Source organism: Mus musculus, chromosome 7, assembly GCF_000001635.26.
Source record: "Mus musculus strain C57BL/6J chromosome 7, GRCm38.p6 C57BL/6J".
NCBI classification, from domain to species: Eukaryota; Metazoa; Chordata; class Mammalia; order Rodentia; family Muridae; genus Mus; species Mus musculus.
Genome location: NC_000073.6, coordinates 45,896,793 through 45,921,726, shown reverse-complemented (window position 1 = coordinate 45,921,726; position 24,934 = coordinate 45,896,793). Strand labels below are relative to the sequence as shown.

Here is a 24,934-nt window from a genome sequence, read left to right as displayed (position 1 = left end):
AAGTTTGATCTGTGTCACAGGATCTGGCCTTCTACAGATTCTTGTGTCATCTACTCTGCCCCAAACTTCATCAAAGAGAGCAGGCATCCAGTCCAAGAAGGTAACATGCTCCACCCCAGGGCCTCAAGGACTTCTCATCTGAGCCCTGAAAGGAGGTCCCAGAACATGCCTTCTGTGTGACTGGGTGGGCAGAGAATAAGGAACCAAGATTTCGTGCCCTCCCCTGACTGGAGACCTCAGCTGGGCGAGGCTAAAGTGGATATAAAAGGGTTGGTATATATTGAGAGTCGAGAGAAGCAGAAAACCACCAGAGGAGAGAGAGAAAGGGAGGGAGGGAGAAGGCAGACGGAGAAGGGTGGGTATTAAAGGGTGGGAGGAAGGCGGTGAGGGAGGCGGGGGCCTCAGAGTGGAAGGAGGGAGCAGAAGGGCGGGGCAAGAGGCCCAACGAGGACAGACTCCAACTCTGACTTCTTCAGCAACTCTCGGTAAGTTTTTCAATCCGTTATTCAGATGGGGCTTTATTTACTGGGCGGCATGGCACCATGGGCGGGGCACCTTAGGCAGGAAGAGACCCTCCACTCTTAGCTCCAGAGGAGACTGGTAATTGAAGAACTGATCTCTCAGCCTTTGTAGTGGGAATACAGGAGAGCTTAGAGCTGTCTATGAGACTTGTCCCAACAGAGCCCACCATGAAGAATGTCCTGTGGCTTCTCCCTGGGGTCTTCCACTCCCTTCTTAGATGAAGGGGTGCAGGAGGGCTCCCAGGGCTGGCTGAGTTCTCTGGACACTGAAGGGTGGTAGGAGGTGGTCTCTCCACTCAGACCACACCCTCCCTGCTGCAAATCCACCTCCCTGAGTGTCTAGAGCCGGGGTCTGCAGTCAGGTCGGGTGAGGACCAGAGACTCAGCCAGAGGCTGGCATTTCCCTGGTGTTGGAGGGAGGGGGGATGAGTCACTCGTGACTCACTCCAGGAGAAAGAAGAGAGTCAGTGAGTCAAGGATGCCTGTCCCGGGGGCAATTCCTGCTCCTGATGGTTCATATGGAGACCCACACGGCCCAGGGACAGAGTGTTGAAGATGCACCAGCTCACTGTTAGTCCTGCCCGTTCCTCTGTCTCCCAAAAGTCCATCTAGGACAGTCTCTGCCCGCCTCCAAGAGCAGGAGTCCCCTGGCTTGCCCTTCTCCCCAGGGAGGAACTGCTCGGCCTACTCCCCTTCTCCCTCACACCAGAGACTTCCCTACCTCCCTGGCCCTCCTCTCTGATTTAGAAAGCCATTCTCCAGCCCTCCTCCCCTAGGATTGAGTGCTCCCACCCTTTGCAGGCTTGCCTCTCCTGCCCTGAGCCAGACATCTGGCAGCCATGTCACTCCTCCTGTTGGTGGTCTCTGCCCTCCACATCCTCATTCTTGTCTTGCTTTTTGTGGCCACTTTGGACAAGGTAAGTTTCCAGCTCACTGGGAACCCCAGATATAGCCCATCTCTAAGACCCCACCTACCTGCCTCTGCTTCCCTTCCTCCCTACCTCTGTGCCTCCTCCTCCCCACTCCTCCCCTTCCCTACTCTTACTTCTGCGTGTGTACTTTCCCCTGGCCTAGCCCATGCATTTGGCCATCAGGAGTCATCCCCACTCTCCCTGACATCTTTTGTCCTGTGTCTCACCTCACCCTCCCCGGTCTCTGTCCCTTCCAGTCCTGGTGGACTCTCCCAGACAAAGAGTCCCTGAACCTGTGGTATGACTGCACGTGGAACACCACCACTCAAACATGGGCCTGCAGTAACGTCAGTGAGAATGGTGAGCATATGGCTGAGGGCAGGGGAAGGCCTGCCAGGGCCAGGGTTGGGAGCCTAGACTAGGCTATGAGCACCTGGGGTGGCCATAGGCAGCTTGTCTGGATGGAAAGGCACCAATAAATCCAGAGAGGTTGGAGCCACATGCTGTAGCTTAAGGAACAGGGGAGAAAGCTCCCTAAATTCTGAGAAGACTTTTCAGAGTTGTAAAGAAATGGAGCGAGTGTTGTGATGTGGGAGGGAGAATAGGGAGAGGCCAGAGTTCTAAGAGATGGAGTGGCCTGCCTCCTTTCAGGATTCGAAGTGACCGCCAGTGAGTGTGGGGATGGGGCTCATCAGTAAGATGTTTCCCTGGTAACCCTTGTAATCCTTGTAACACGGACATCTCTGAAGCTTGCCTGGCTGAACCTACAGTGAGTAGAGTCCAGCCAGTGGGAACAGCGGTTCCAGCTGTGACCTCACCTGTGTCGCCCCCTGTAGGCTGGCTGAAGGCAGTGCAGGCCCTCATGGTGCTGTCTCTCATCCTCTGCTGCCTGTCCTTCATCCTCTTCATGTTCCAACTCTACACCATGCGGCGCGGAGGGCTCTTCTACGCTACCGGCCTCTGCCAGCTTTGCACCAGTAAGCACTTCCCCCAGCTTGGGGAACGGTGGCGAGGAATGGGAGCGGGCCACTGGAGGCTCCCAGCCCTCTCCTGAGAGCAGCCTCCATGGCCCCCACAGGAGAGGGAGAGTGGAGCTGTGTGCCTTAGAGGCTCTGCGGTGAGCCAGTGCTTGAGAAGTCAGTGGTGGTAAATGAGCTGGGTTCCAGGGATGGGGGCAGCTAAAGGATCCACAGAAGGAATGTTCTGCATCATATCCGCCAACTGTGGTTTCTTGGGCACCTGTTCAAGAAGTCGTTTTGTTTGTTTGTTTTCTATTCTCCCAATACCGGGGCTATAACACGGGGCGTGCCAGACGGACTCTCATCTCTGAGGCATGTGCCCAGCTCCACACTGGTGGATTCTAGGCATGTGCTCTCAACTCTTTTTATTTATTTTATTGGAAATAGGTTGGATAAATGGTCCCAGCTGACCTTGAACTTTCTATCCTCATGCCCCAGCACCCTGGGTAGCTGAGAGAGCAGAGGTGGGCCATTATGTCCCACTTTTTTTTTTTTGTTTTGTTTTTGGTTTTTCGAGACAGGGTTTCTCTGTGTAGTCCTGGCTGTCCTGGAACTCACTTTGTAGACCAGGCTGGCCTCGAACTCAGAAATCCACCTGCCTCTGCCTCCCAAGTGCTGGGATTAAAGGCGTGCGCCACCACCGCCTGGCCCCACTTTTTTTTTTTTAAGGTCAAATAAATTGAGGTTTGAGACAGTGTGGGGGTGAGGGGAGGTCAATGAGATCTGAAAGCACAGGTCTATTTTTCCTTTTTTAATTTTTTTTGGTTCCAGGTTGCAAAGGGCTGAGTTAATCATGGTGGTTTTGAAAACATCTTCCTGGGTTCCCAGAGAACCCCCTTCATTTTTATCTCATGCTTGCATTTTTGGCTCATGAAAAACTCAAAAAGGTTCCATGGATACACAGCTGTCCATGGCCTTATTTCACAGATGAGCAGTTAGGGACCAGAGGTGGTAGTGGTTCTGGGAGGCCACTGAGGAGGACCTAGGACAGTGCGGCCTCCTGTGCACCCAGCCCCACACTGCTGTTGGTGGTCCCGCAGGTGCAGCTGTGTTCTCCGGGGCACTCATCTATGCCATCCACACCGAGGAGATCCTGGCCAAGCACCCGAGTGGGGGCAGCTTCGGTTACTGCTTCGCCCTGGCCTGGGTGGCTTTTCCACTCGCTCTGGTCAGCGGCACTGTCTACATCCACCTGCGGAAACGTGAATGAGCACTGTGTCCCCTAGAAAATAAATTCATTTAACCACGAGCCTGACTCGGCTCCTCTTCCTTCCTTAACAACACCTGTCCTCTCCCGGCCTCATCCAGAGCTCAACTCCCAGGCGCTGTGCCCTGGGACACTGGCTGAAGCCAGCTTCCCCAGGGCGCCCCTCTCCTCCCGGAATACCTCAGTGGAGCTTAGTGTCAGTCCCTCTCCCTGCTCCGGCTTCTGTGGTGTCACTCTTAGAGGAGCCCAGGCTGCCGTGCATTCTGAGTTGATGGTCTCTCCCGTCCCTCCTCTCTGACCCAGACACTTACTGACTGGCTGTTTCCTATTGCAAAAGGTTCTCCCCTCCATTGTAGAACCTAACCCTTCCCTCACCAACAAAGGCCACCTCTACAGCCAATATGACACCTTCCTCTACTCTCAGGCAAGGGGTACCAGCTAGATTTCCCAGGCACCTACTTTCTGGCTGCCCGCCATTGCGTGGTGATCAATCTGCCCTCCTGCCCTTCCTGTTTGGGATCCAGACTCTCGCAGGCAAAACTCTGCTCAGGCATGAGTGCTTGCTTCTAAGGGTCGAGTCTCAGACCCAGCCACACCCTCTTTCCAGGACTGTGATTCCCAACCCCCCTTGACCTGCAGCCACACTACTCCAGAGTTATTAAGCATGATTTATTCCTTTGGAAGAGGGTGCACAGACAGGGAGACCCAGACTAAGGGGATTGCTGCAGCGAGGCAGAGCGGGCCACGGAGCCTGCTGGGGCCTGGGCTGGAGTGATCTTGGGGTGGAATCCTGCAATTCTTCTTTGGGGCATGAAGTTTCCAGTGCCTCCAACCAGAGCAGATGAGCTGCAGAACAGATGGCTCATCTTACGTGGGGTCTGAAGAGGTTCCTCCAGACATTCTGACCGGCTGCCTGTGGCTGAGGTGCCCAGTGTCTGTCACCCACTGTGTGCCAGGGGCAAATGGCTCAGGTGCCTGTGGCGAGCAGTTCTGCGCAGGTTAAATAGAAAATAAAGCAGCTTCCCCCACTCCCACCCCCGTCCCTCCTCCCCGCCCCCATGCAGCTTTCACAGCCTGGCCCATCTCAATGTGGCCAAGGCTGGCAGCTGCAATCCAGCAGCTGTGTGAGCCTCCCCAAGTCCCGCCTCCTCCAGCGACCTTGGTGAGGTTCCCGCCAGAGGCGGGTCTAAGAAATAAAATAACAAGTTGAAATAAACGGCTTTGATTGGTTGGCCTCAGGAGGCTGCCTAGCAACTGCCAGCAGCCCCGATTGGCTACTCTTACGTCTATAGCATAGCAAAATTAATGGCCTAGCAGAAATAATAGCCTGTCAACAACTGAAAGTCCAGGAAGGAGATGCAGTTGCCACAACTGACAGTTTGCCACGGAGGAGGCGGAGCTTGGGACCCTGTCAGCGCAGGGCCTGGTAGTAAGTGGTCAGGGTGAGGGGTAGCTGCTACCCAGCGCAGCCTGCGTGGCCTCTGGAGTGCCTAGGACCATTGGGTCCAGTTGTGGCAATTCAGGTGGTGGGAACAGTCCAAGGCTGGGGGTCAGGGCTTGCAGATGGGCCAGGGCCCGAGGTCCATTGAAGGTTACATCACAGCCTGATTGGGCCAGAAGCCAGCTTTCCACTTCAGACTGCAGCCACCTGGAGGTCTCTGTAGGGAGAGACAGTGTCCACGTTGTAGCTAGAGGAAACCTGGGCCTAAGGCACAGCAGGAAAGGCCTGGGGGCGCAGCAGGGAGGGGATGGGAGGTATCAGGGAAGGCTCATCCACAGCAGGAAGGGCGACTTACCTTCAGGTTTGCCTTGGGAGCCCCCTGGCCGGCGGGCTAGGAAGCTGTGAGCCAGGAGGGCTTCCTTGATATGTTCCTCCTGGGCTCGGAGTGCCAGGGCACTGAGCAGTTCTGAGTTGTTGGACGTGCTTCGGTAGTACAGCACGTGTGCCAGCTCCAGCGCCTGGGCACTGCGGCGCTGCCCAAACACCTGTGGGAGTACAGGCTTAGACACACGGATGCAGGGCCACTCAGCATTGGAGTGCCCTAGCCACCTGCTGCTTCAGATTAACTCTGAGTTGGGGCTGGGTTTAGGCCAAAATGGACTCCCTTGACCAGGGCTTTGCTTTCTGGCCACATGTTAATGGGTTTATGCAAAGATTTCAAACACGAGTTTTTGCCTAGGAGAAATTCTCCCCCATCCCCTCTCTCTGTATGTGTGTGTTAGAATATTTTAATTATTATTTTTTACTTATTCACTTTGCATCCTGCCCCTGCTCCCTCCCTCCCACAATCCTTCCCCTTCTCCTCCCCCTGGGTATCCCCCCACCCTGGCACATCAAGTCTCTGCAGAGCTAGGCACATCTACTCCCACTGAGGCCAGACAAGGCAGCCCAGCTAGAAGAACATATCCCACATCCAGGCAACAGCTTTTGGGATAGCCCCCCACTCCATGTGGTCTCTTCACGAAGACCCAGCTGCACATCTGCTATATATGTGCAGGAGGCCCAGGTCCAGCCTGTGTGTGCTCTTTGGTTGGTAGGACTTGGAAATTCTAAGCCCAGTACACCCCTGTCAAGTATTCTTCCATATTCCCAAGCAACATCTAAATTCACTTCACAGTGACTCAGTACAGACAGATGGGTGTGTTACAATGTAATCAGATTGTTGTAAACCGACACTGGGTGCAGGTGACCCTATTTCTGTGTCTATTTGAACCTTTCCATAATTGAAAAAGAAACATTTAAGCTACTACACTGTAAAGAGATCTGCAGGTAAAGGGCACCAGGTGCAGCCTGGCCCTCGCCCACACTGCAAACCAAGTGTTAGGCGGGATAGATGAGCTCACAGCAGTCCTGTGCCCTTGGGCGGCTCCTACCAGCTCCTACCAGCTCCAAGGCCTTGAGTGAGAGTGGTCTAGAACAGCACTGTCTATTTACAAGGGTGATGTGGGGAGGGCCCAGAAATCAGGACACATGATGGATAGTGTAAGGACAGAGCTTCGAGGCCCACCCTAGCATGCCAAAATCCAGCCTGCACTGACACATCAGGGGACCTTCCAACATGGTTGTGTGGCCAGACCTTCTTCTTAAGAGCCTACACCATGGATTCTACCCCTGCTTTGGAACCAATTGCCATAGAGGCAGGAATTCTTCAGTCTCCTATCTTCATCTGCCCAGACTGTAGTGCAGAGTTTTCAGGGCTAAAGGAGCATGGCACAGTGGTGTGCAAACATGCTCCCCAACTCCCCATGCCCTATTCTGGCAGCCCTACCTTCTATGGGTCACAGGCCACAGCCTACCACCATCCTCATCCCTCTTGCCTGGCCAGCTTGTCTGTCCCTCACCCATCCTGATGCCTGCTTCTTCCCTGGCTCCATCTTCCTATCCCCTGCTCATAGCCTCCCTAGCTCAGAATTTGAAACTCTACACCCCAGTCCTAGTGCAGCCCACATAGTAAACACTGCTGTACCCAAATATGTGCCCCAGCCTCCGGCCCCTTGGATCATGGGTCTTTAAACGAGCAACAGACCCCAGTCTGTTCTTAGAAAACACTGCCTCATGCTCAAGGCTGGCCAGAGAGTGGATGCACCCTCAGGCTCCTACAGCCCATGCCACCTAACCTGTGTCCACAGGCCTCTGCCCCCTAACAGAGCCTACATTCCCAGAATCCAAGCTGCCCTGGCCTGCTCTGCACAGGGAAGGCAGACTGTGGTAGGGTGTCCAGAGACCCATTCTAGCCCTAGTGATCTAGGAAAGTCTCAGGGACCTGATGGCCTCTGGCCAAGAGATGAGGGACGCAGAGGGTGACCGGCCCAGTGAGAAAGAATCAGTCAGAGCGGACGGAACGTGCAAATGCAGAGTCTAGGGAAGCAGGAGAGGAGGTTAGGTGTCACAAACACACAGAGCAGAGACTGGGGGTCAGGTGGGATAGTGGTGGTAAAGGATTCAGCTAACCACAAGGTAAGCTCAACAGGGCCCCCACCAGGTAGTAAGAAGGCCGGGTAGGGCCTGCCCTGGGTGGGGTTGGGAATGGGCTATAGATGCCACCTGGAGGCTGGAAACAAGGCAGGCACCATGGCCATGCCCCCACAAAGAACAGATATGAGAGGTGTTGGCTGTAGCAGTCAGTGAGAACCACCGCTTCAGGCCCAGCTTGCCACGGAGACTTAAGGCCCAAAGGCTCCCCAGCAGAGTTCTATATCCTGCTCCAAGACAGTAGCCTGCTGAGAAGCCAGGCAGAGAGCATGTGGCTGTAACAGGGAGACAGGAAAGGTCCAGGAGAGGGGCCTGTGGTACAGCAAACCCGGGGGCACTGAACACAGGAGGAATGAATACTTAGAGATGTGGATGGCTGAGAGTTGGCCCGGTGGGAGGTCAGCACAGGACTGCAGCTGGAGTATGAACAAATGAGTAATCAGATCACCAGAACTGGATGAACGGGGCCCTTCCACTCTGTAGGGCTCCACAGCCCTCTAGGGCCACTGAGGAGTGAGAGGAGGGCTCGCCTTGGTCAGTGTCCCCTCCCCAGAATTCTGGAGTGAGCACCCTCTAGCCTCCCTGCTTCCGGTCCTGCCCTCCTATGGCCCAGCAGCTCCTCTCCTTTTAACCTCCTTCCTGGTACCCTGAGGAGATAGCCCAGAATGATGTGTGGGCATGAAGCGACCATGCAGGCCACCCTGGGCCTTGTCTCAGTCCCTGCTGCACACTCCTCTCCCCACTCCTTGTGCTCGCCCTGGGTATCCAATCTCCCTGAGGCCAGTATGGCCTGGCCAATACTTGTAGGATTTACACTTCTTCCTGAGAAAGAACCTGTCAAGACTGCTGAAAGCAGCTTGAGAACTGGTGAGCTGGGGAGTGAATGATAGGATACCACACACAGCTCATGGCAGGCTACACTCTGGGGTCCTGTGATGGTTTGTATATGCTTGGCCTGGGGAGTGGCACTGTTGGGAGGTGTGGCCTTGTTGGAGCAGGTGTGGGCTTTAACACCCTTGTCCTAGCTGCTTGAGAATCAGTATTCTACTAGCAGCCTTCAGATGAAGATGTAGAACTCTCAGTTCCTCCTGTACTGCCATGCTCCCACCTTGATGATAATGAACTGAACCTCTGAACCTGTAAGACAGTCCCAATTAAATGTTGTCCTTAATAAGAATTGCCTTGGTCATGGTGTCCACAGCAGTAAAACCTTAATTAAGACAGAAGTTGGTACCAGGGACTGGGGTATTGCTGTGATAGGCCTGACCATGCTTTTGTTTGGAATGATGTAGATTTTGGGTTTTGAATTTGGAAAACAGTGGAATGCTTTAAATGGGGCTTAATAGGAATATGGAAGATTTTGTTGGTGAGATTGATTTGAGCTGTGCAGAGCTGGCCCAAGAGGGTTCAGTGGAGAAGAACTTCAGTATGTGGTCTAGAGACTATTTAGTGGTATTTTGGTGAAGAATGTGGCTGCTTTTTTGCCCTTGTCTGAAAACTCTACCTGAGTCTAAGGTAAAAATATTTATATTGCCGGGCAGTGGTGGCACACACCTTTAATCCCAGCACTTGGGAGGCAGAGGCAGGTGGATTTCTGAGTTAGAGGTCAGCCTGGTCTACAGAATGAGTTCCAGGACAGCCAGGGCTACACAGAGAAACCCTGTCTCGAAAAACAAAAAACAAAAAAAAAACCCAAAACAAAACAAAATTATACTAATTGCATTGACAATGGAAGTCTCAAAAAGCCCAGCAGAGACTTTGTTCTCTAGTTAAGTCTCATAAAGAGTGTTTTGAACAGGCATAGCAAGCTTAGAAAAGAAAAATATAAAATATATGATTCAAGTATTAAAGGGACACCAGGAAGTGCAATGGAGTGGAACCCTATGTTCTAGGAGAGAACAGATTAAGGGTTTGGGGCAAGATTCTATCCAGCTAAATTTAGATCCAGGCATGGTGGTAAATACCTTTAATACCAGAAGACAAAAACAAATAAATCTCTGAGTTCAAAGCCAGCCCCGGACAAAGCAGGTTCTAGGTGAAGAAAAGCTTAAATCCAGGTATGGTGAGGAGACAGAGCCCTGCAGATCTCTGAGTTCAAGGTCAGTCTACATAGCAAGTTCCAGGACAGCCAAGCTTAGGCAGTGAGGGAGTGGGAAAACAGAAAGCTGGTAATAGAATAAGGGGGGCCGTGTTCCAGCCCCAGCAAGCAGTAGAACATGGCAGCTTCAGCCATATGACTCTGGCTTTAGAGTGAAAAATAGAAAGAACTACTGGGACAATTGATGCTGGTTAGCTGGAGCTAAGAAATTAGTGGTGTAGCCGGGCATGGTGGCACACGCCTTTAATCTCAGCACTTGGGAGGCAGAGGCAGGCAGATTTCTGAGTTCGAGGCCAGCCTGGTCTACAAAGTGAATTCTAGGACAGTCAGGGCTATACAGAGAAACCCTGTCTTGACCCCCACCACACACCCCAAAAAAAGAAATTAGTGGTGATTAAGAAGAGACCAGCATCACTGAGGTGAAATCTTCTGGGAAGTATTTTCTGAGAGCACAAAGAAGCTATGTTCCAGAGATAGCTGAGGTTGAACCTTGTGCTGGTAGCTAGACTTGGTAATGTACAAAAATCACCCAGGTGGTACTGGTTTTGAAGGCATGAAGGGGTAATGAAGAATAGCTGAGGCTTGGCACTGTCAGAGGCCATGGAAGGCCATTGGTGAAGGTGCAGCCTCAGTTTCAGTTGACGGCCCAGGACTGAAGAGGTCACGCAAAGGATTTGAGGCTTAGCAACATGAAGAGAGCCTATGAGAGGCTAGTGGTGAAGCCTAGTTGCAGCAGAAGATCCCAGATCACCAAGAACAGCAGAGCAGTGGAGTGGATCAGCCTGAGCTTAGAGTGCTACCGAGGGCAAAGCTGGAGAAGTGATGCCAGCCCTTGGGAGGAGCCCAGAAGATCTTGTCTGGATCCCAGACACTGAAACAAGAAGTTGCCCTGGAGACCCCAAGATGCCAGAGCCATAGTCTACCTCCTGAGGAATGTTGCTAACAGGGAGTGGAAGGAGTCCAGGAAAATAAATTTGTTGCAGTCAACAAAGATGAAAAAGGATTTAGAGCCGGGCAGCAGTGGCGCACGCCTTTAATCCCAGCACTTGGGAGGCAGAGGCAGGCAGATTTCTAAGTTCGAGGCCAGCCTGGTCTACACAGTGAGTTCCAGGACAGCCAGGGCTACACAGAGAAACCCTGTCTTGACCCCCGCCCCCCCCCCCCAAAAAAGGATTTGGGATCTGGAGATCTAAAAAGCGCTTTGACATGAGACATGGAGATGCGGGGTTTGGAGTTTGGTGAACTGGTTTCCCATCTTGATTAGGGGATTACAGTTAAGTGATTGGCTGGATCTTAGAAGAGACTTTGGACTTTTGATATTGTTGAGACTGGTATAGACTATGGGGACTTTGGAAGTTGGACTAAATGTACTTTTTAAATTATGCTATGGCTAGATACAGCTTCCACAGACTCACGTGTCTGAACAAGCCTATGGGGGCCAGGGAGTGGAATGTGATGGTTTGTATATGCTTGGCCCAGGGAGTAGCACTCTTGGGAAGTGTAACCTTTTGGAGTAGGTGTGGCCTTGTGGATGTGGGCTTTAATACCTTTGTCCTAGCTGCCTGGGAGCCAGTATTCTGCTAGTAGCCTTCAGATGAAGATGTAGAACTCTCAGTTCCTCCTGTACCATGCCTGCCTGGATGCTGCCATGCTTCCCGCCATTATGATAATGGACTGAACCTCTGAACCTGTAAACCAGCTCCAATTAAATGTTGTCCTTTATACGACTTGCCTTGGTCATGGTATCTGTTCACAGCAGTACAATCCTAACTAAGATAGGTATTGCAACCACAGAGCTGAGAAAGGCCACCCTTCCCAGCCACCTCAGCCAACAGGGCATTCAATGGTCAGGAGAACACAAGTTGGGTGTCAGTACCACCTGACCTCTTGACCCTGAATCCCAGCTGGTGAGCAACACCACCAGTCTGAGGAGGCCTGAACGCCACGCTGCTGCTCAGAAAGGGAGGATAATACCCTCCAGGAAGGAAACGTAGGGACAAAGAGTCCCACTGTAGTGACCATCATCACCTCGGCAGTGACGTCACATGGTCCTTCCTGTGCTGTGGCAGGCTCCCTGTGACTCATCCCTGTCCACCCCTCTATGTCAGGTCTCCCCGTCACTGTCATTCTGCAGTGACAGAGCTGGGCTAAGACAGAAGAGCAGAGTCGTGCTCCTACGAGGTCAGTCAAGCTGCAAAGAACCTTCACTACGTTCTGAAAGATGCCAGTGAAGAAACTGAGGCAGGAAGAGTGAGAGCCCTGTCGGGGCACAGGGGGCTGATAAAGGAATTTAAAGGCTGTAAGGCCATTGTGCACCCGGAACAATGCATGGAAGAAGCAAAAGTACGGGAGGCCTGGGTGCGCAGCCCGTGGAGCGAGGAGCCAAGGGTGCTCACCTTGGAGGCCTTCACGCCCATGAAGGCAGCAAAGAGCAGCAGCAGCAGGGAGGTGGCCATCTTGAGGTCAGACAGTATCACCATGCCCACGTTGACGAAGATCATGACGCCTGAGACCACCAACATGAGGTTGAGCAGGGCGCGCTGCAGCACGGGCGTGCGCACCTTCAGCTCCGGCAGCAGCTGCTCTAAGCCCTCCAGCGGGGTATCCTTGAAGCTCTTCAGGACCAGGTGCCCTCCTTTCGTCCGGGCAGCCAACACCACACGCTTGAAGTATCTCCTGGGGACCAGAAAGGAGGAAGTGAGCACGGGACGGCCAGAACCCTCTCACCTTGTGACAGTTAATCCCGGTTGTCACATTGACTAGAATCATCTAAAACCCAAGCCTCTGGGTGCTCCTGTGAGGGATTTTCTTGACTGGATTTTTGAGGTGGGAAGACCCATTCTAAAATGTGGCAACCCACTTTCCAGTGATAGCCCGTATAAAAGGCTTGGTGATGTACACCTTGATTCTAGCATTCAGGAGGTAGAGGCAGGTAGATCTTCCTGAGTTTGAGGCCAGCCTGGTCTACACAGTGAGCTCCAGGCCAGTCAAAGCAACATATGGAAGACCATGTCTCAAAATTAATAAAGAGACAAGAAGAAGGGGGCTTCTGGGGTTTGCCTACTTGCTCTCACTCTCACTGGCAAGGGTATCCTGCTGCTGAGGCAGACCTCCTCCTGTTAGCCCGAGCTTCAGGGTTCCAGTCAGCAGCTCTCCAGAAACTCCAGGACTGAACAACTATTAAGTCTTAGCCTTTCCATCACGAGGCAGCCACTGGACTACCCTGACCACAGCCTGAAAGACAGTCTAATAAACCCAGTGTGTGTGTGAGAGAGAGAGAGACAGAGAGACAGAGAGATACAGAGAGAGACCTGTTCCTTTAAAGAACTCTGACTAACACACATCTAAAACTCCACATCTCCATGCTGCATGGCCTTTGAGAAAGCTATTTAACCACAAGAGACTGGAAGTAAGTCACATGTTCAGCCATGGGGGTGGGGCTGGTTAATTATATAACTTCTTAATGGACCTGTCAGTTGTTCATCAGAATCATGGCTGTGCCACTTCTTCAGGACATGTCCCCTCTGTGATTCTCAATTTTCCTCATTCAATGGAGGGCTGACCCTCCCCCTCTTCCTCTGGAATCAGTAGTTCTTCCTTTCTCTTGGGAAGAAAAGGCCGCATTTGGACAATCTGTACCTCCCATCTCTGGACTTCTCCCAGGGGCCCGAGACACCAAAGCCAGACACTGACCTGTCAGTTCCTCCCAAGTCAAACCTGGCTCTCTTTTGCTGCAACTGGGGAACAAGGGCCTCCTCACCTCTCCACAGGGGGCAACTTTCTGAAGAAGCCACGCTTGGAGCCCACACTGGACTTGTGGGGCATCTGCCCAACTCTCTGGCCCAGGGCCCAGAACTGTATGTAGATATACTGATCCAAATTTATTGTCACCTGCCAAGGGGGGAAAGGAAGCAGAGGCAGCTGAACATGAGCCGGGCATTATGGGCAAGGAGGCAGAACACTCTACCCAGGCAGAAATGGTCCCTGCCTTGTGTTGCTGAGCATGCAGTGTGGGGAGGTGGGGAGGTAGGTAGTAGTCTCCTGTGGTTGTTTGTGTTGAGCACTGCAGAAGGGCACCACCTCTAGGGCGGCCCTACAATGTAAGAATCTTCTTAGAGCCAAAGAGTCTCCATTTATGAAGCAACTACGAGGACAAGACATTGTCATTTAAATCATGTCTTATCACCACTGGCTGGACACTTCACAAAATGTGACAGTATGTCTAGGAAAAATAGATCTTAAAGTTCGCTAAGACGTGGAACTGGAAGATTTTAGTATTTCTTCCCAATTTTGTTGACTTTAAGGAGGAGGGGATCGTGCAGGGTTTTTTTGTTATTTTTTAATGGAATAGATAAAAAATTTTCAGGGAATACTGAGAAAGGGTCTCACTATGTAGTCCTGACTGGACCGGAACTTGCTCTGTAGACCAGGCTGACATTGAACTCACAGAGATCCACCTGCCTCTGCTTCCCGAGTGCTGGGATTAAAGGTGTGTGCCGCCACGCCCGGCCTTTGAATGATTTTTTTTTAAGATTTGTTTGTATTTTATGTGTATAGGTGTTTGGTGTTCATGTATGTAAGGGTGCTGCATGCATGTCTGGTGCCTACCTGTAAAAGCCAGGAAAGGACAATGGATGGCCCAGAACTGGAACTACAGACTGTCATGCGTGACCTCGTAGATACTAGTCCTCTACAACAGCAGCAAGTGTCCTTAACCATGGACTATCTGTCCAACCCCATGGAGTGAGTGCTACACTGTTTATCATAAAATCCTCTTAGGTGGCAGCACTGTACCTGAGACCCTCATCTGATAGCCCTTGCCTGACAGGTGAGGGAGGCATGCTTCCTCTAGGCTAGCAAACATGGCTCCTCTGGGGACAGGTACCTGGACCTCATCCTGAGGATGATGGACGACTAGTGCATAAGCCAGGGCATCTTCAGAGAGTGGAGAGAAGTTGGCCTGGGCCAGCAGGGGCCTCAGAGCCTGGAGCACATCCTTCTCACTGGACAGGCGCTCGGGGTCAGTAAGGGACGGCTGGTCCAGGGTCTCCCTGTCGGGGTTGATGGGGTCATACAAGGCCTGAGGAAAGACGACAGGAGAAACAGGGAGTTCACAACCTGAGTAATGTGGGCCCCAGAGGACTGAGAAAGCCCGAGCTCACTTCCTCTATCCTCTCCTCCAAGCTACCCTGTGTTACGCTTGCCACACACACACCTTAAAACACTGTGCAGCTGGACGTGACAGTGCACATCTCTAATCCCAGCACTTGGGAGGCAGAGGCAGGTGGATCTCTGTTGAGTTAGAGCCCAGCCTGGTCTATATAAGAAGTTCCAAGTTGGGGCTGGCGAGATGGCTCAGTGGTTAAGAGACCTGAGTTCAAATCCCAACAGCCACATGGTGGCTGACAACCATCCGTAACGAAATCTGATGCCCTCTTCTGGAGTATCTGAGGACAGCTACAGTGTACTTACATATAATAAATAAATAAATCTTTAAAAAAAAAAAGTTCCAAGTTAGCCAGGGCAACCCTGTTTCAAAAAGAAAAAAAAAAGTGTCGCTGGAGAGATGACTGTTCTTCCAGAGAACTTGGGTTCAATTCCCAGCACCTACATAGCAGCTCACAGCTGTCTGTAGCTTCTAAGGATCTGACAACCTCACATATAAATATATATAGTCAAAACACCAACATACATAAAATAAAAATAGAAAAAAGCCAAAACACTGTACAGACCACCTCAGCAGCTCTTCCAGCTTCCCTCTGAGGGCTGTCCTGAGCAGGTGGCCTCGCCATCTGTAAAGAGGCTGCAGGAGACTGTTGGGAACTTAAAAGGGGGGGCCCTGGGGAAGAGGGGAAAGGGGAAGACCCACACTCTGCCAGAGTTCCACCTATGCTCTAGTCAGGAGGGCGTGAGAGGGCTGCCATATGCTTTCCTGAGTGGGCATTCAAGCCTCTGACCCACTCTTCAGGGGGTGGCCAAGAGGCAGCCCTACCTGGGAGCCCCGGGGCTACTTTTCTAAAGCCCCCCCCCCGAGTTATAGGAGAGAGGGGTGAGGGAAGAGAGGTTCCCAACACCTGTGAGAGTGAGCGCAGCGGATCTTGACAGGAGCACAGGAAGGCCTTCCATTGGAAGATTAGAAACGGCTCATTAGGAGAAAGCCTATCCCATCCTCCAAGCACAGTGGGCCTTGATGAGCAGAGATATTCTATGGTTTTAGAGCTTTACTGTAGAAAGGCAGGGGGAAAGAGAGAAGGTAGAAAGAGAGAGAGAGGGGAAAGGCTAGAGAGAAAGAGTAAGAGGGAGAGAAGAGAGGAGAAAAGACAAAGAGAGAGGAGTGGGAGGGTGAGAGTGAAGAGTAAGAGAGAGACAATAAGAGAGAGATCAGAGGGGCCTAACAGCCCCTTTTTATGGTCTTCACTGTTGCTAGGTACCTGGGGAGGAGTCTAGCCTGAAGGTCAGAAGCTTGGGACATTGCCTATGTGACTGCTAGCCATGCTTCTCTTGTGGGAGCTGTGGGGGTCGATAACTTAGGCAGGAGCCAGAGTTCCAGGAGCATGAGGGAACACCTACCGTATCATTCTGGGGTTCATACTTCAGCTCAACTGGAGACCAGCCTGTCTGTGCATAGCCCAATTCCCCACAGGAGACCAGAGCCCAGACAGCCCTGGGGGAGACTACGATCAGGGTTCTAGGAGATAGGTTCACGCAGGGACGGAGTGGAGATGACAACCATGCCTCTGAACTTCTACTGCAACTTGTTGTACAAGCCTCACACCCCACCTGGCTTGCTGAAGCTGAGAGCCTGAAAATCTCCTGTAGATTAGGTCAGTGGGCCCCATGCATTTGGGCTAGGGAATCCGTGAAGAAGACTAGGAGGTATTTTGACGGGTCATGGTGGCATACACTGTCATCCCAGCTCTCAGGAAATTAAAACAGGAATATCACAAGTTCAAGACCAGCCTGGGATGGCTAAAACAAAACTTTTCAGACTGTTGAAGACATGGTCCTCCCAGCAGCAGCAAAGGCCCAGCCAGAAGCATGTCTGAGCTGTGCAAAGTGATCAGTCAGAGCTGCCCCATGCCTCCAGCCCCTCCTGATAGAGGACCATTTCCTCTGAGGCTTCATCCCAGGGCTAGGAGCCAGACCACCAGAGGCCACACCACACACAGCCCACAGCTCCAAGCCTGCAGAAGGTCTCATCCTGTAGTGCAATCCTGAGCTTTCTGCTTCTGCCCTGGCTGTCCGAGGAACGCCAACAGAGCTCCCACCATCCTGTGCCTGCCTCAGGTAGCCCAGCACAATGGGGTATGGCACCTTCCTCTAGAATAGTGAGAAAAGTAAATGTCTTTTCCCTGGTCTCCCCTGTGCCCCTTCTCATAGCTGTACCTGACTTACCTCCCCATATATGAAGATACAACAGGGTTGGAGAGATGGCTCAGTGGTTAAGAGCACTGACTGCTCTTCCAGAGGACCTGAGTTTAATTCCCAGCAACCACATGGTGGCTCACAACCATCTGTAATGGAATCAGATGCCCTCTTATGCTGTGTCTAAAGACTCATACACACATAAAATGAATAATTTTTTAACAAGGATAAAGCAAAAGGTGGCACAGGTCTGTCTTTCCATCTTTTAAAAAGGCTGAAACAAAACTGAAAGCTCAAAACCAGCTTGCAAAATTTTGCAACATGCTGTCTCAAAAGTGAGTGAATGAGTGAGTGAGTGAATGAATGAGTGAGTGAGTGAATGAGTGAGTGAATGAATGAATGAGTGTGTGAGTGAGTGAATGAGTGAGTGAGTGAGTGAATGAATGAATGAGTGAGTGAATGAGTGAGTGCGTGAGTGAATGAGTGAATGAGTGAATGAGTGATGAATGAGTGAGTGAATGAGTGAGTGAATGAGTGAGTGAGTGCGTGCGTGAGTGAGTGAGTGAATGAGTAAATGAGTGATGAATGAGTGAATGAGTGAGTGAATGAATGAATGAGTGAATGAATGAGTGAATGAGTGAGTGCGTGCGTGCGTGAGTGAGTGAGTGAATGAATGAATGAGTGAATGAGTGAGTGCGTGCGTGAGTGAGTGAGTGAGTGAGTGAATGAGTGAATGAATGAATGAGTAAATGAGTGATGAATGAGTGAGTGAATGAGTGAGTGAATGAGTGAGTGAATGAGTGAATGAATGAGTGAGTGAATGAGTGAGTGAATGAATGAATGAGTGATGAGTGAGTGAGTGAATGAGTGAATGAATGAATGAGTGGGTGAATGAGTGAATGAATGAATGAGTGAATGAATGAATGAGTGGGTGAATGAGTGAATGAATGAATGAGTGAATGAATGAATGAGTGGGTGAATGAGTAAATGAATGAATGAGTGAATGAATGAATGAGTGGGTGAATGAGTGAGTGGGTGAATGAGTGAGTGAGTGAATGAGTAAATGAGTGATGAATGAGTGAGTGAATGAATGAGTGAGTGAGTGAATGAATGAGTGAGTGTGTGCGTGAGTGAGTGAATGAGTGAATGAGTGAATGAATGAATGAATGAGTGAGTGTGTGTGTGAGTGAGTGAATGAGTGAATGAATGAATGAGTAATGAATGAGTGAGTGAGTGAATGAATGAATGAGTGAATGAATGAATGAGTGAATGAATGAGTGAGTGAGTGCGTGCGTGAGTGAGTGAATGAGTGAGTGAGTGAGTGAATGAGTGAGTGAGTGAGTGAATGAGTGAGTGAGTGAGTGAATGAGTGAGTGAGTGAGTGAATGAGTGAGTGAGTGAGTGAGTGAGTGAGTGAGTGAATGAGTGAGTGAGTGAGTGAATGAGTGAGTGAGTGAATGAGTGAGTGAGTGAGTGAATGAGTGAGTGAGTGAGTGAGTGAATGAGTGAGTGAGTGAATGAGTGAGTGAATGAGTGAGTGAGTGAGTGAATGAGTGAGTGAGTGAGTGAGTGAATGAGTGAGTGAGTGAGTGAATGAGTGAGTGAGTGAGTGAGTGAATGAGTGAGTGAGTGAGTGAATGAGTGCGTGCGTGCGTGCGTGAGGCACCTGATAAAGCTCAGTATAGAACATTTGTCTAGACTCCGCTACTGAGGGTCTGGGGGGCATGGCTCAGCAGAGAGAATCCCTGTATGTGTAAGATCCTGGGGCTGCAAAACAAATGTAAGGAGAAGGTAAAACAGACAGGCCCAGCAGATCCCACACAGGGCAGCGGAAGAGCACCACAGAATGAACTGTGTCCCAGGGCCCCCCCCCCCCCCCGGGGCGTTCTGCCTGGAAACCCTTGCGTAGGCTCTGTGTGGACAACTAAGCCTGAACACTAACTACACTCACCCTCTCACACGTGCTTCAAATCACTGCGGCCCAACACTTCATCAGAGACTCATTTCCTCTTCAAACCTGCTCCCTAAGACGTCCTGCCTTTGGTTTTCCCAGTCAGTCTCTGATGGCTTCTGTAACTCCCATTCCCCTTCCAAGATATTCCACCTGCTGATTTCTTCCTATCATCACCCCATACTCCTGACATCACAACCTGAACCCCCTTATCTCTCCTGATCCCCTCCCCAACCCCATGGGAGGGAACTTTTCTTACCTGCTTGGCTCTGCCCACTTAAAACTCTCTCACAAAGCCACGCCTCAGAGATTTCCACTTCATTTGGAATGAAGTGTGAATCTTTTTTTTGTTTGTTTGTTTTTCGAGACAGTTTCTCTGTGTAGCCCTGGCTGTCCTGGAACTCACTTTGTAGACCAGGCTGGCCTCGAACTCAGAGATCCGCCTGCCTCTGCCTCCCAAGTGCTGGGATTAAAGGCGTGTGCCACCACCACCCGGCTGAAGTGTGACTCTTTTTTTTTTCTTTTTCTTTTAATTAGGTATTTTGAAGTGTGACTCTTAGCAAGACCTTAACAGCCCCTAAAAGTGGCCCTAGCCCCCCTCATCTTCTGTACTGACAACCACCCCCAAGGCTCTGGGAGGGAGGGAAGGAGCAGCAAGAATCCCAGCTGCCAGACTATCTGATCCAGGTATGATGTGTAATTTGTCCTAGACATTGTGACACACACTGGAGGGACACGAGGTCTCAGGCCATCAGAACAACCTTTGAGCATGCACCACAAGACAGCAGAAGGTATTCCGTACGGAAGAGCCTGAGCAAAGGTTGATAGATGTCCAATGCCATTGAGCAGGAAGATGAGAGGACCAGGGCAAGACTCAAGCAAAGTCAGCCATAGACCACACCTACAGTCAGTCATAGGCCACACCCATGGTCAGTCATAGGCCACACTCACAATCAATCATAGGCCACACCCACAGATGCCCAGAAAGATTGCATGGCTGAGACTAACGCTGGAGCCTTCAGGGCTGAGGGGAGACGAGTAGCTGTGCCCTTTATGCCATCAGCCAGGTTCTCCTCTGAGAGCTTCAAGCTAGAAACTTAAACATGGCACATGGTCTGACGCTCCCCGTCCCCTCCCTCCCTCTCCCCCCCCCCCTGCTTGCCCCTCCTCTGGGTCTGCTGCCCAGCACAGATGGATGCGTTTCCCAGTTCACTGTTCCCCACCAGCAATACAAATCTAACCACCACAAGCTTCTCACTTAGTTTTGCTTGTTTGTTTCAATTTTTTTAAGATTTATTTTATGTGTATGAGTGTTTTGCCTGCATGGATGCATGTGTGCCACATAAGCCCACAAAAGTCAGAAAAGGACTACAGAAACCCTAGAACCAGGGTTGTGGATAGTTGTGAACCACTATCTGGGTGCTGGGAACTGAACTCGGGTCCTCTGTAAGAGCAACAAGCCTTAACTGCTGAGCCTTCTCTCCAATTCGGGACCTCCCCATTTGGAGGGGCTCAAACCACACTGATACCCTCAAGCCCCATTCTCTGCCCAGCACCATGAAATCTCCACAGAAGATGGAAAGAGTGTGTGAAAATTCTGCCCATTTTTCTGTTATGCTTGAAGCAAGTTAGAGGTACATTGCTAGCATGTAAAAATGGGACCATTGTGATTCTTACTTACAGATGTGAAAACTGAGGTACGGACATGCGCAGATCTGCCAATTATTTACAAAACTCCTTTAGTGCTTGGGAGGCAGGAGGATTGTATGCATTTGTGAACTTGAGGCCAGCCTGGGCTACCAGTGAGATCACACACCAATCAATAAATAAATGAAACCCTGCCAAGGTTGCCATTGCCCCTGGGAAGCAGGAGCGTATGCCCGTGAGGCCCTACAAAACGTCTATGTAACCCTGGTGTGTTTGTCTCTGATGGTGGGACGCACATGCACCAACCACACTGCAGTGGTCCGAGGATAACTCTGCGGAGCTGACTCTTTCTTCCCACCTTTACATGGGCTGGCAGCGGCAGAGGCCTGCGGGACACAGTATGCACACAGGGCTCTGAAGGGTTGCCCCTATTCAAGGGCAGCTAGAGGATGGTGTGGAGAACCAGCTCAGAAGCTTGAGGGGTCCCAACTTTATGCATTTATCCTTCACAGTGAGCACCTGGCTGACCTGCAGCCCTGACTACTTCAGGTCCCGTCACTGTCACTGTAACCTATGGCTGAACCTAGACCACTCAGTTTCTGTCTAATCTATGGAAGGGCTAGAGGAAAAGGTCAGCCTCCACGCCAAGATGTGATATTAACAGATTAGACTTAGGGGAGGAGAGATAGAGCCCACATGGAGATCAACATCCTTACAAGAAACCCCAGAGCTCTTGCTCAGTCCTCCCGCATGTGTGGACAAGGTGAGAGCATCCACTCTGAATGAGGAAGCAACCCTCATTGGACCCCAGATCCTGAACACTCTGAGCTCAGACTAAAGCTTCATGTCCCTGAGGAGACACGCTAGTGTATATAACGGCGAACCGAGAGCCTTTCTGTTATAATATCAGAAACAACACTAACTCCCTGACAGTCAGTGTCAAGAGCCTTCCATAGCTTCTCCGAGCCTTCAGTCTCCCTCTGCTGTCCAACTGGAATAACTAGCTTCCTCCAGGCGCAGTACAGAGGAGGCAGAAGTGTCGGTCTCTATGAGTTCAAGGACACCCCAGTCCCTTCTCCCTGCAGATCCCTCAGCCAGACATATTTTACATTCATTTTAGTTCCTATCCCACCCTGCCATCCTCATGCCTGCTCCATGAGGTCATGACCACATCTGTCCTGGCCATAGCAGAGTCCTCAGAACATAAAAGAGAACCAGGCTCCAAGCAAGTATCCATCACACCATACTAAACAGACGACGAGCAAACACACACGGCAGGACTGGAGAGCCATCCTCACCTGCAGCCTGGCCAGGAGCTGATGGTAGTGAAAGAGGGTACAGAAGTCCACGTGAGCTGAGAATGCCTCCAAAGCTGCTCTCTCCGCTGGGCTGGAGTGGAACTCCTGACACCCAGAAAGAAAACCCAGTTAGGCCTCTCTCCTCTTCCTCCAGAGGAACCCTTTCAAGGCAACCACGTACAGGATGGAAATTCTGGGCTTTTACATTTGTATTTAAAAGCTGATCAGAGGGCTGGAGAGGAGGCACAGTGGTTAAGAACACTGACTGCTCTTCTGAAGGTCCTGAGTTCAAATCCCAGTAACCTCACAGTGGCTCACAACCATCTGTAATGAGATCTGATGCCCTCTTCTGGGATGTCTGAAGACAGCTACAGTGTACTTACATATGATAAATAAATAAATCTTGAGGCCAGAGCGAGTGGGCCAGAGAGAGAAGAAAAAGTATCTGAACACAGCTACAGTATACTTACATATAATAAATAAATAAATCTTTAAAAAAAAAGAAAAAATGATTTGGTCGGGCTGAAGAGATGGCTCGGTGGTTAAGAGCACTAACTGTTCTTCCAGAGGTCCTGAATTCAATTCCCAGCAACCACATGGTGGCTCACAACCATCTATAATGGGTTCCAGTGCCCTCTTCTGGTGTGTTTGAAGAGAGCAGTGGTGGTGTACTCATATGCATACAATAAATAAATAAATAAATCTTAAAAACTGATTTGGTCAATTATACAGACCCAGCATAGCACGGGGAAGAGAAGTCTACAGGATGCAGAGGCTTGGCACCTGCTCTGTGGCAGCCGCACATCCACAGAACATGTGCTCTGTGGCAGCCGCTCTTCCTTTGCAGAACATCATCCTCCAAAGAAGGGACGGGGTGGATGGAATTAAAACTTCAGTTTTTCAAAAGAGGAAACTGAGGTTCAGTGAAGCCATTTCTGAGGGTCATGATGGGCTCATCTGACTCCAGAGAGAATCTAATTTATCGCGTGTTTACATATATGTGTGTTTTGATTGCATGTATGTGCACCACATATGTGCCAGCAATGGTCAGAAGGCGGCACTGGCTGATCCCCTGGAACTAGAGCTATGGGTGGTTGTGAGTTATCATGTGGGTACTAGAAGCAGATCCTGGGTCCTCTGCAAGAGTAACAAATGCTTCTAACTGGTAAGCCATCTTCTCAGGCTGACTAGAGGAATTTTTTTAAATTATTTTTATTTATATCAGTACATTGTTGCTGACTTCAGACACACCAGAAGAAGGCATCGGATCCCATTACAGATGGTTGTGAGCCATCATGTGGTTGCTGAGAATTGAACTCAGGTCCTCTGGAAGAGCAGTCAGTGCTCTTAACCACTGAGCCATCTCTCCAGCCACTAGGGGGAGTTTTTGATGAGATTGTTTGTGCTTGTACGTATGCATGTGGGCATAAAATCTAGCACGGGACTTGGTAGACACAGCAGGTGTTCAGTAAATCACTATTATACTAATGATCATCTGACAGTGATGGAGGGCTGAGAGCTCAAGCTATGGAATAGATCAGGGGTGAAGTAAGGGGCGCACTCTAGAGTCAAGCAAGCATGGGCCACTCACTGTAGCTTTGGATGGGTCACTGCCTTTAAACCTGTAAAATGGGATAATGGTGGCCTCTCACAGGGTTGTTCTGATGGCTCTATACATTACAAACACTTAGCACGGTGCCACGGAATAAAGAGCTCAAGGTGTGATAATAATTATCATTATGGCTTTGCAGATACAAATTTATTATGTACTAGAAAGGAATTATGAGGATGATAGTTACATCTATTTCAAGGGAAAAACTTATGTCCCAGTGTGCCTGTTCAAGGCCCCAGAAGAAGCCCAAGTCCAGAGATCTTTAGGCATCTCATCTTGGAGTTCTTTCTAGCCCCTGCATTCCAACTTTCTCGAACCCACTAGGAACGCCAAAGGGACCAGAAACTACACTCCCAGGAGGGCGCTAGCGCAGACCTCAAAAGCAGGTATAGTGGTGCAGTCGCGAGGTCGGCTGGAAACTGTAGTCTCTAGGTCCTTAGACCACTGATGGGCGGTACCTGTATCAGGAGGCGGAGCAGCTGCTCCTTGGAGAATGGAATGAAGCGCTCGCGGTACTGCTGGGCCCAGTCGCAGGGCTCCTTGGGGTTCCACATCTTGCGGTACACCCCCATCCTGTTCTCCAGGGACGACAGAGCTCGGGGAGTCCCGAGGAGAGCAGGCACCAGGGACCATAGTCGGACCTTGGACCCCCAGGTCACATGCAACATGGCCTGCCCCCTTTCCCAGAGCCTAAACATAAGCAAATGAAGGGGGATGTCAAAGGTCAGTTGGAGGTAGTACCTCCACACACCCCTCCCTTCGGGGACAGTTCCTGGCCAGTCTCCCTCCCTCTAATCCCTTTCCGGTTCCTTCTACACTGCACATTTAGGTTGGCTCCGGAATAGGGTCAGAGGTCGTAGTTTGGAGTATCTTGCAGGCCCAGGGACCCTGAAGCGGTACAAATGGTCTCTGAGAAGCTTAAACAATGAGGTGGAGCTCAGGAGTGTTGAAAAACTAGGAAAAGTTAATAGCGGGTGCTGGGCCGTCCTTCCTGGGCCATGCAATCCCCCACCCTGCCCTCACCTTAACCAACGCGCGACTGTCATTGAGCCTTCTGCGCATGTGCAGTAAGAGGTCCTAGGCCCAGAGGATTGGCTTCAGCAAGCAGTAAGGCGCATGCGCACAGCCTGAGCCGCTTGAAACCATTTAATAGCCTTTATCTCAACTGCGCATGCCTCATCGCTAGTCCTTTTTTTTTTTTTTTTTTTTTTTTTTTTTTAAAGGTAATGCGCACGCGCTGAAGACGTGTGGTCCGCTATTTGGAGCTGGGTCGGGCCCTCGCGCGCGCCCGGCCAACGGCGACCCGCCCAACGTCCGCCGAGACCACGCCCT

At 50.9% G+C, this 24,934-nt stretch overlaps 2 protein-coding genes across 8 annotated transcripts; one reads left to right on the top strand and one right to left on the bottom strand.

Annotated features, from left to right (window-relative positions):
* The first annotated feature begins 300 nt into the window (after window positions 1–300).
* Window positions 301–3,704, top strand: Emp3 (epithelial membrane protein 3). Of its 2 annotated transcripts, none has more exons than NM_010129.2 (5): window positions 301–485; window positions 1,323–1,438; window positions 1,690–1,792; window positions 2,269–2,409; window positions 3,492–3,704. In NM_010129.2, exons 2-5 carry the CDS (start codon window positions 1,361–1,363, stop codon window positions 3,659–3,661), a joined length of 492 nt encoding a protein of 163 aa, NP_034259.2. In that variant the 5' UTR covers window positions 301–485; window positions 1,323–1,360; the 3' UTR covers window positions 3,662–3,704. The 2 variants fall into 2 exon arrangements, with proteins under 2 accessions (NP_034259.2, NP_001139818.1); NM_001146346.1 differs by lacking the exon at window positions 301–485 and adding an exon at window positions 878–1,091.
* Window positions 3,705–4,313: 609 nt separating this feature from the next.
* Tmem143 (transmembrane protein 143) lies at window positions 4,314–24,736 on the bottom strand. Of its 6 annotated transcripts, none has more exons than XR_003946562.1 (8): window positions 24,626–24,736; window positions 24,061–24,292; window positions 21,991–22,095; window positions 14,615–14,809; window positions 13,423–13,620; window positions 12,126–12,405; window positions 5,455–5,644; window positions 4,314–5,316 (listed from the first exon to the last, which is right to left on the bottom strand). XR_003946562.1 is itself a non-coding variant. In NM_144801.2 (8 exons), exons 1-8 carry the CDS (start codon window positions 24,646–24,648, stop codon window positions 5,096–5,098), a joined length of 1,377 nt encoding a protein of 458 aa, NP_659050.2. In that variant the 5' UTR covers window positions 24,649–24,658; the 3' UTR covers window positions 4,314–5,095. The 6 variants fall into 6 exon arrangements, 5 of the variants coding, with proteins under 5 accessions (NP_659050.2, XP_006541251.1, XP_006541253.1 ...); NM_144801.2 differs by having other exon boundaries at window positions 13,490–13,620; window positions 24,626–24,658; XM_006541188.3 differs by lacking the exon at window positions 21,991–22,095 and having other exon boundaries at window positions 13,490–13,620.
* Window positions 24,737–24,934: the final 198 nt, after the last annotated feature.

What these genes read in the sequence shown, in the direction of transcription:
- Tmem143 (NM_144801.2), bottom strand. Translation starts at nt 24,648, where the DNA reads ATGACAGTCGCGCGTTGGTTAAG. An exon ending in TGCTCCGCCTCCTGATACAG is followed by an intron (nt 22,096 to 24,060) that starts GTACCGCCCATC and finishes TCTGGGTGTCAG; the next exon opens with GAGTTCCACTCCAGCCCAGC. An exon ending in AGCTCCTGGCCAGGCTGCAG is followed by an intron (nt 14,810 to 21,990) that starts GTGAGGATGGCT and finishes GTCTTTCCTCAG; the next exon opens with GCCTTGTATGACCCCATCAA.
- Emp3 (NM_010129.2), top strand. Translation starts at nt 1,361, where the DNA reads ATGTCACTCCTCCTGTTGGTGGTCTCTGCCCTCCACATCCTCATTCTT. An exon ending in TTGTGGCCACTTTGGACAAG is followed by an intron (nt 1,439 to 1,689) that starts GTAAGTTTCCAG and finishes TGTCCCTTCCAG; the next exon opens with TCCTGGTGGACTCTCCCAGA. An exon ending in CAGTAACGTCAGTGAGAATG is followed by an intron (nt 1,793 to 2,268) that starts GTGAGCATATGG and finishes CGCCCCCTGTAG; the next exon opens with GCTGGCTGAAGGCAGTGCAG.